Source organism: Capsicum annuum, unplaced genomic scaffold (assembly GCF_002878395.1).
Source record: "Capsicum annuum cultivar UCD-10X-F1 unplaced genomic scaffold, UCD10Xv1.1 ctg1935, whole genome shotgun sequence".
NCBI classification, from domain to species: domain Eukaryota; kingdom Viridiplantae; phylum Streptophyta; class Magnoliopsida; order Solanales; family Solanaceae; genus Capsicum; species Capsicum annuum.
This window is the reverse complement of record NW_025825190.1, coordinates 433,891-444,145: the sequence shown is the minus strand read 5'-3', so window position 1 is coordinate 444,145 and position 10,255 is coordinate 433,891. Positions and strand designations below refer to the sequence as shown.

The 10,255-nt window shown below is 33.9% G+C and overlaps 1 protein-coding gene across 1 annotated transcript; it reads left to right on the top strand.

The window, feature by feature from the left end:
- The first annotated feature begins 1,637 nt into the window (after positions 1 to 1,637).
- LOC124890519 (small ubiquitin-related modifier 2-like) lies at positions 1,638 to 7,608 on the top strand. Its single transcript, XM_047402346.1, has 3 exons — positions 1,638 to 1,902; positions 7,021 to 7,170; positions 7,319 to 7,608. Exons 1-3 carry the CDS (start codon positions 1,819 to 1,821, stop codon positions 7,382 to 7,384), a joined length of 300 nt encoding a protein of 99 aa, XP_047258302.1. The 5' UTR covers positions 1,638 to 1,818; the 3' UTR covers positions 7,385 to 7,608.
- Positions 7,609 to 10,255: the final 2,647 nt, after the last annotated feature.

The following is a 10,255-nucleotide window of genomic DNA, read 5'->3' as shown; positions in this document are numbered from 1 at the left end:
AAGTACAAGGTAAACGCTATGATAACAATAAATATATGGGGCTTAAAAGAAGGGGCTTAAGACTGCAGGACATGGCCGGGACCAGGTTGGATAGATACCAAGCAGAAGGATCAAAAGGAGGACCAGAAAATTAGTGAAGAAGGAGATTCATTCATTAATTTTCAGCGGAATGGTTCTTCAAGATTTGTTGAGTCAAATCCTTAACTTTGGCTTCCAAATTCTGAATCTTGGACCTTAGCATTTCATTCCCAGCTTGTGGACTCTCACTTCCACCTAGTCTCTGCTCTTGCCTCTTCAAGTGAGCTATTTTTAGCGTAGCAAGTTCTGCATCCTTTTGCACCAAGTGAATGGTCATCTCCTTTAGCTCACTAGTCAACCTAGTTTAAACCTCAATCAGATCTACCACCACCGACGTAGACTTTACTCCACTTCTACATGGGATGTACTCATTGTCTTCCAAGGTAGACAAGATAAATATTTACTTAATGGATCCTTCCTTTATAGGGCTATAATCCATATCAAAATAGGCAAACACTCTGTTCAACAGAAACCTATAAGCCAGACCATGCTTGCTGTCTGTTGTTATCATCACTTTGTACATATGCTCTATCATGATAGTAAACAAGTTTATATACTTGAATTTGGTGAGGTAATCCATTAGGAACATGTCAGATTTGGTCACAGTAGTGCTTTTTTCAGAACACTAAAAGAGAGCCTTGTTAACCAACTTAAATAAAAGTTGAAATTCCCCCTTAAGGGACTTCTTTGTGACTGACTTGCTATTTAAATCTTCCAATTTGCCAATATGCTTCAGGAACTTCTTAGACCACATTTATCTTTTAGGGACCTAGTCCCTTGAGTGGGGATACTCAATACCTCAACCGACACTTGCTCATCAATGGTAACATTCACTTCATGGACCTGACTCATTAAGTATAGAGCATCATTAGAAAAAGTTAGATTATGATAGACCATCCTCACTTCTTTCTCATGAGGAGTAAGAACATGGGGCTAATAGTAGTGTTACCAACTCTAAAATTGGGACATATAACAAATAGTTTAACAAATAAAAAATATAAATATAAATACAAATAATAAAATGGGGTAACACACTGCTGGATAATAAAATAAAAAGACATCGATAGAGTAATACTATCAACTGGCTATTTGAGATCGGAAACATCACCAGAACACTACGAACAAGAAACTATAGATACAGATACAAACAAAGCACTTCTCCCTACTATTATGAACTCACTCCTACCCATTATCCCTCTACCCTAATTTACATTCTCTACACCTTTGAATCAAGGGTCATGTACTCCATAAGCTGTAATCGCTCCATGCTATGCCTGATCACCCCTCTTTTATATTTCTTGAGCCTACCTCTGCCTTGCCTAAAATCATTCATAGCCTACCTCTCACATCTTCGTTCTCTATGGAATTTTTAAATCAAATGTAAAACCTAATCATCTCGATTAAAAGTTCATTTATGAGGGCTTATTTATGGATATCTTGTTTTAAAAAGAAATTGTTATCTCTAAAAGGAAATTATTCATCAACTTTAATTTTTTTTGACTATTTTTCCTTTTAGTTCATTAAGAAGAAGATATCTTTCTCTTTTTAAACCTTTTTAGTTTCAATGATCCCTATAATATTCAGCCTATTTTAACACCATTAACTTTTTATGAAACATTCAGCCCATTTTAATCCGCTCAACGGCCCGCCCTACCCAACCATTTCCCACCCTATATATAAAGATAAAATCGAACCACAAATACACTATTGACAGAGAAGAAGAAAAAAAAAGGGAAAAAGATGTCTAAAGCAGCAACCAGGGAGGAAGACAACAAGCTGACTAGCGATCAATCTGGTCATATAAATCTCAAAGTCAAAACTCAGGTTATTATTATCATTTAATTTGGGTTTCCTTTTTCTTTCGGTCATTGTATGATTTTATTTTAAGCTTTTCAAAATTTAGGGTCAAAATAGATGTATATAATCGACCCAACTAGCTATTTAGGTTAAAAGGGTCATTTGGTACGTAGGATAAGATGAGATATCTCAAGATTAAGTATAAAACTATATAATTAATCATTGCCAATCAAACAAAATTAGGATTTTTTCCAATTGTTGTATGATTTATTAGGGTTTTGTAAAATTTGGATCAAAATAGATTTATATAATCTCCCCGACTAGCTATTTGGATTGATGAGGTCTTTTGGTATGCAATGTAAGATGAGATACCTTAAAATTAAGTGTTAAACGGTATAAATTAATCATCATCAATTCAACACAATTAGGGTTTTCCCTATCGATGTATGATTTTATTAAGGTTTTGGAATAATTTTGGGTCACAAGTATATAATCAACCCGACTAGCTATTTTGGTTGATGGGTCGTTTGGTTTGCGGGATGAGGTGGGATATCTCAAGATTAAGTATGAGATGAAATTTATATTGTATTTGGTTGGCAGTGTTAATTAATCATCATCGACTAAACACAATTATGGTTTTTTTCCTATCGGTTTATGATTTTATTTGGTTTTGTAAAACTTTGGGTCAAATAATGTAAATAGAGACAACTAGCTATTTGGGTTGAGGGATTGTTTGGTTTTGCGGGATGAGGTGGGATATCTCAGTATTAGGTATGAGATAAAAATTTATATTGTATTTGATTGACGGTGTAAATTAATCATCACCAACCAAACACAATCAGTTTTTTTTCCTATCGATGTATGATTTTATTAGGGTTTTGTAAAATTTTAGATCAAAGTAATGTATATAATCGACCGGACTAGCTAATTGGGTTGATGAGGTCGTTTGGTTTTGTGGGATGAAGTGGGGTATTTCAAGATTATATAAGTATGAGATAAAAATTTTACTGTATTTGATTGACGGTATAAATTAATTATCGCCAAAAAAAAATAATGTGTTTTTTCTTCTTCTATTAGTGTATGATTTTATTAGGATTATGTGAAATTTTGGGTCAAAATAGGTGTATATAATCAACCGGACTAGCTATTTTGGTTGAGGGGTCTTTTAGTTTTGTGGGATGAGGTGGGTGTGATGTTTCATGATTAAGTATGGGGTAAAATTTATACTATATTTGGTTATTGGTATAAATAAATCATCGTCAATCAAACACAATTATGGTTTTTTTTTCTATCGGTGTATGATTTTATTAGAATTTTGTAAAATTTTGGGTCAAAATAGATGTATATAATTGACTTGTCTAGCTATTTGGGTTGATGGGGTCATTTGGTATGCGGGATAAGACGTGATATATCAAGATTAAGTATGAGATAAAATTTATACTGTATTTGGTTGACGGTGTGCCTCTCTACTTTGTCTGAGGTAGTGGTATGGATTGGGTGCACTTTACCCTCCTCGGGCCCTTCTTGTTGGGGATATATAGGGTATGTTATTATTGTAGTATAATTGATCATCGTCAACCAAACACAATTAGGGTTTTTTTCCTTCTATTGGCATATTATTTTACTAGGGTTATGTGAAAATTCAGTCAAAGTAGATGTATATAATAGATTCAACTAGCTATTTGGGTTAAGGGGTCGTTTGATTTTGAGGGATGAGGTGGGGTACCTCAGAATTAAGTATGAGATAAAATTTAATACTGTATTTGGTTGATGGTATAAATTAATCATCGTCAACCAAACACAATTAGTTTTTTCCCTTCTAGTGGCACATGATTTGATTAGGGTTACGTGAAATTTCAATTCAAAATAGATGTATATAATCGACCTGACTAGCTATTTGGATTGAGGGGTTGTCTGGTTCTGTGGGATGAAGTGGGATATTGTAGGATTAAGCATGAGATAAATTTGTACTATATTTGGTTGACGACATAACGTAATGAATAAATTTATACAGTTAATCAAATGCAATTAGGATTTCTTTTTCCATCGCGTATGATTTCATTAGGCTTTTGTCGATAGTAAAAAATTAGTGTTAGAGTAGGCTGTACAGAGTAGCGTAAAAGAATAATCATATGAATCCTTTCAATTTTGAAAGATTTCAGATTCAAATAAAGTGGAATAGATGTATTTTCAATTGATTAGCTTCTTTACAATGTTAGGGGTCGTTTGGTATGCGAGATAAGGCGGCATATCTCAAAATTGATACAACAACAACAACAACAACAACATATCCAGTATATTCTCTAATTTCTAGAGAAGGTAGAGTACGCAGTCCTGCATCTCAACTATTAAGGTGTGGTTTGGTTTGCGGGATAAGATTGGGTAGGATTTAGCATTAAACCTAGAATAAAATTTGTACAACGTTTGGTTGAGAGTGTAAATTAAATACGCTATAAATATAAATTTTATCCCAAACTTAGCCATAGGATATCTCTACCTTATCTCATCTAAACTTGAAATTATTTTTTTCCATATTCTCGATAGAATAAATTAGTCCAGGAGTGTGTACTGTAATTCAAGGATAATTAGTCCATATTCCAAACGACTTCTTAAGGTTTTAATGATACAATGATCCTGCTATTAAGGTATGAGAATTTAGTCTCACATTGGTTTAATAGGGAGCAGATATAGAGCTTGTATTGCCTTAAGATTTTCTCATCTCAATAGCTTACTTTTGAGGTATGGTTTTCCATTCTCTCAAGTTTGTATCACTGGTATTAGAGCTACCCATCAACTTTCGTGTTCATGGTAATGTTGATATTGGATTGTTGGCTTGGGGCTAGAAGTGAACAAGTGGTCTAGTGTGCAGTTGTCGAGGTTGATGGATACAGAGGGTGGTTTGTAACGATCCTATTGTTGGTAGGGGTTTAGGCTGCATTGTTTTTTTTATGATTCAGAGGTCTGAATCTGAATGATTAAGATGTTGTCTCTGGATCTGAAAAATGAATGACTAAGACTGTTTGTTTTTCAACATCTGAATGTACAAAAAAAATTTATTTGTGTATATAATAAAATAAAAAATACAATTCAAATTAAAAACTAATTATATATCAGAAAAGTATATAATTTAATACAACAAAATTATTATTTGATTGAAAAAAATATTTATGTTTGTTAGTGATAGTGGAGATGATTTATAATGATGGTTACAGTGACAATAATTGATGTTAGTGATTAGTAATATTGGTGATGATAGTTTTGATGGTTGGTATTGTAGTGACTGTTATGATGGTGACGGTTGATAGTGGTGGTGGTGGTTGTGATGTGACGTTGCTTGATGTTAGTAGTTGGTGGTGTTGATTGTGATGGCTGAAAAAAGAATGCATGATAGTTTGACAATGTGTTGGTGCTAGTTGGAGATGTTAGTTGTGGTAGTGGAGATGGTTGATAGTAGAGATAAATTATAGCGATGGTAGTGGTTGAAGTGATAGTAGAGGTGGCGTTACTAGTGACAATGGTGGTGGCGGCCAAAGAATATGTAGAGGTTGTGATGTTAGTGGTAGTTAGCGGTGGTGCTAATTGCAATAGATGAGTTGGTCAATATTAGGGCTTAGCCAGTAATGGTTGATGATGGTGGTACTGTTGACGACGGTGGTGGCGATAAATATAAGTAGAGTAATAGAGGTAGTAGGTGTGGTAGCAGTTGACAATAGTAGTTGGTAGCGATATTTGTTGTCAATAGTGGTTGCGATGGTGGAGGTGGTTAGTGGTTGACAATGGTGGTGGTGGCAGAGGTGGTTAGGCGTGGTGATTGATGATTATGAATAGAGTGATAGTGAATATTATGCAACACTAAAATTCTTCTTCAGACCTATTAAGATTTGATTCTAGATCTGAATGATTAAGATCTATTCAAACTTATTAAGAGTTGAAATCTTAATAAAAAAAATGCACTTAATGGTCTGAAGTATGAACCATTCAGATTCAGACCTCCATTAAGTGCAAACAAATGAGCCCTTAGTCCGACTAGTTTAATGGGGAGCTGACGTGAGACTTATATAGCCTTGGACTCTCCTACCTTAATAGGTAAGTGGTGTGGTTTTCCTCGGATTGTATCATATTACTTTTATTCTTTGACTTGTGTGGATACATTGGTTATAAAATTTAAACACCCATTTAAATAACATGAAATTACCTTGATTCAAGTTGAAATTAGAAATTTGGACATAGCGGAAGCAAGAAACCCTAGGTGATTTCCTCCCATATGTCCAAGCCTTGATGGAAGTAGTTATCCAATAGCTGTACAAACTCGTGGAATTAGGCAAGGTGCGCGCAAGCAGGCCTGAACATAACATATATAAAAAAGAAAAGAAATTAGAAACTTGGAAGGGGAAAAAAGAAAGAACTGAATCTCTTACTGTTTATTTGACTCTTCTCAGATTACTTATTGTTCTATGTTATGTCTAGTCTAGTAATTGTTCTGTGTTTTGTTTGTTTCTACTCATAGCCCATGCAGATAATCGTCACCACGTATTTCCTAAATCGTTTTGCTTGACCTATTGGAAATTAGTCTAGCTTCATTAGAGCTGTGAATGCTAGTTTACAATGAACTAAATACCATTACTGAATTTCTTTGATTTTATGATATGGTTTAAAAAAACTAAAAAGAATAAAAAAGTAAAAAAAAGCTTCAATTGGGAGTGATCATTTGAATATGTGGATTTGGTGATAGGGAATTGTAATTACTAATAGTGATTTACATGTGGGCTTTTTTCTTCATGATATGACAGTAACCTGGGCAGTACCTACTTCTTGAGCTTTGAAATTTACTTTCTATTGCTAGTCTATACAATGTTTCTTTTTGGCTATATTTGCTAGTCTATACAATGTTTCTTTTTGGCTATACACATTACAGTCTGGCTTTAAAACACTATATCTTACGCAGTTGTGAATTGAATACGTAGTTGATGAAAGTTGAAACAATTAGTAGTGGACCTTTTTCTTTCTTTGTCGTATCTTTGATTTCCTTCCTTTCCCTTACTGTTATTAGGATGATGGGCTGCTAAGTAAATTTTCTGGAAAATGGACTTCTGCATGTATAATTGAAAAGGAGAACTATGTATTTGACTGGTTTTTTGGTTGCAGGACGGGAATGAAGTTTTCTTTAGGATCAAACGAAGCACTCAGCTCAAGAAGTTGATGAATGCTTATTGTGACCGAAAGTCTGTGAATTTCAATGCAATTGCCTTCTTGTTTGATGGCCGTCGTCTTAGAGCAGAACAGACTCCAGATGAAGTCTCTCTCTCTCTCAAATGCATACACATGAATATTAACAAGCAAAGAATAAAAGAATAACAGGAAAAAGCCTGTGAAGAGGATTTATGTTGTGCTTAGACATAGTGATTAATTTCTCTTGTCCTTACAATTATCCTCCCTTTGGCAGCTGGAGATGGAAGACGGTGATGAAATTGATGCAATGCTGCATCAAACCGGAGGCACAACTCTTTGAGTTTTCTTTTCTTCCGTTTCAGTGGACTTTAAGACTTTTATGTGTTTCAAGATGGTATGGGACTAGGTGAAATGCTGGTTGTGCAATTTTAGAACCTGTGGGGTGTAATGAACAGGATAATGTTTGTTTGCTTTGTGTTGAATTTAGTAACTAATGTAACTTGACATGAAAGTCATTACTTGCTTCGCCTTTTAGTTTTGTGAAGCTGACATGAATTCATAGTGTTGGTTTCTTGCAAATGCTTAGTGACAAGAAAAAGCTCCACGGATCCTGCTTGCGTACACCTGGTGTGTGATCGCGGTTTGGTCCATCATCTGTGGTTCAACACCTGTGTATGGATTCCATCTTAATCTGGTTTGCTTTAGAATCAACTCCCAATGCTTTAGTGAAGTGGTAAAAGAGCAACATGTGATGTATGAGTTATGTGCATGTTGTTCGAGTTCTGATCTTGCTGGGTAGAGGAGGGATGTATTAGTCATACAATCGATAATACCAAATAGGGTGTCGAACAAATATATAGTTATATAGACTGAAAATTTCTACCAAACAATAGGTGAAAAGAGTATATAGTATTATAGTTACATGTATTATTTATCCTAATACATTGTACCAAAAAGACCCCTGTTTAGGTGAAAATTAACTGGCCCATGAGTTAGAGTAACATTTTAGGAAGTGAGACAACCAATTAATTATCTTAAAATTTGAAAATTACATAGAAAGATGACATTTAAGCGAGTATCCTGCAGTAAAGAGAGCATAGAAAATTACATGTTTTCTTTAAGAAAACTCTTTAATGACTGACATTCATTTTTTTTTTTCATAGTACAGGTACATTTTTATTCTTTTACACTTCAGATATTTTTATATTTTTCATGCTCATGTTTTTGTTTCAACTTCTATTTTTATTTCTTCTTTCTCTTTTTGTTTTTCCTTGAATTTTATGTTTTATTTTCTTGTTAATTCATTTGTCATAATTTTTATTTTTTAAATTTTTTTAAATTTTTTTCTCAAACATTACTTATTTTTTATCTCTCTCCCTCTCTTTTAGATTCATTAGTCTCAGCTTTTATTTTTCTTTAATTCTTTGTGTTTATCTTTTCACATTTTTCTTATTTCTTTTCCTTTTTCTCAAGCTATATTTTTATTTTTTCTTCTCATTTTTATTTTTCTCAATTTTTTAATTCTTTTTTCTTAACCTTTACTTTTTCTTCTCTTTTCTCTTAACTTCTATTATATTTTGCTAATGAACAGAAAGTTGGATAATCCGCAAAGAAGATTTTCTTTCTATGACATCGAAATAAATTAATGGTGTGACGTGTTGGGCCGAAGTCCTTTGAGATAAGTGTGGCCTCTAAGGAAAGAGTTAGAAAATATCTCACAAATCAAGATATAATGTGGTAGTATCAAGTCTTGCTCGTGAGGCATAACTTGTTTGAAAATTCTTGAGTTAAGTCTTGCCTCTAAGACAAGAGTTATAGAGTATCTCATAAATTAAAACATAATGTGGTAGTGTCAAATCTTGCTCGAGAGGCATAACTTGTTGTTTGAAAATTCTTGGGCTTAATCATGCATCTAGGATAAGAGTAATAGAGTATCTCATAAATTAAGACATAATAAAGTAGTGTTAACTCTTGCGCATGGGGGATGATTTGCTATTTGAAAGTTCTTGGGCTAAGTCTTGCATCTAAGGCAAGAGTTATAGAACATCTCATAAATTAGGATACAATGTAGTCATGTTAACTCTTGTCCATGGGGCATAACTTGTTCTTTGAACCTTTGGCAAAGTCTTGCCTCTAAGGCAAGAGTTATAGCACAATCTCATAAATCAAAACACAATGTAGAGTGTCAACTCTTGTCCACGAGCCGTAACTTGTTGTTTGAAAGTTCTTGGACTAAGTCTTGCCTCTAATGCAAGAGTTATAGAATATCTTATAAATCAAGACACAATATTGTAGTGTCAACTCTTGCCCATGGAAGGTAACTTGTTGTTTGAAAGTCCTTGGGCTAAGTGTTGACTTTAAGGCAAGAGCAGTTTTATTAATAGCGAGCACCTTGTCACCACGAGGCAAGGCGAGGAAGTGTCACCACCTGCCTTCGTGGCGCTGCGACCTGTGAAAGGCGACGCTAAGGTGAGGATGGTGAGGTGAGGCCAGGTGCTAAAGGCGACACCTTTTTATTATTGTTATTTTTAAAAATTAGGATTTTAAGAATAAAAGGTAATTTTAGGGATTTTCTTTCATTTTGCGTTGACCGACTTACTGTTTTGGCGACTGTGACTAAGCCCGTAAGGCAACTTCGCGTCTGTGAGAGATTCTGGCTATCTACAATGCCAACTGGTAAGTACATAGTTTCTTTTATTTTTCTTTACTTTCTTTCCTTGTGATTTTTTTCTTCTTCTACTTTATTCTTCCTCTAGTTTTCTCCTCTGTTTTTCTTCTTCCATTTCTTTTTTTGTTTTTTTTCACAAAATGGTTTATATGTAACAGACTAACAATAAATAATTTATAATCCACATGTACAAATCTACTTTTTTTTAATAACTTATATAATATACTAATCGACATCGTAATTGTTTGATGACTTGATCATGAACAACAATTTCAATGATGTTTCGATTTACTAGTAGCAAATAAAGGGACATTAGATGGAATTATTGTATGCAAGGAATATCAAAAGTTGTGATGATATGTAAGTTTTGTTGACGTACTATTAATGGTGGTATTACTCAGTTCAAGTAACATTTGATAGGTGAAAATAACAATGTCAAAATAAGTCAATCTTATTAGGAAAATTTTAGGATTGAAGTAAAAATATTTGTCGATAGCAAAGCCGCGAAAAATCTAAAAAAATCATAGATGTCTTCAAGTGGTA

Bases quoted from the DNA above. Each gene is read 5' to 3' on its own strand.
- LOC124890519 (XM_047402346.1), top strand. From the start codon at position 1,819: ATGTCTAAAGCAGCAACCAGGGAGGAAGACAACAAGCTGACTAGCGAT. The intron at 1,903-7,020 runs GTTATTATTATC...TTTTGGTTGCAG, and splicing joins ATCTCAAAGTCAAAACTCAG to GACGGGAATGAAGTTTTCTT. The intron at 7,171-7,318 runs GTCTCTCTCTCT...TCCCTTTGGCAG, and splicing joins CAGAACAGACTCCAGATGAA to CTGGAGATGGAAGACGGTGA.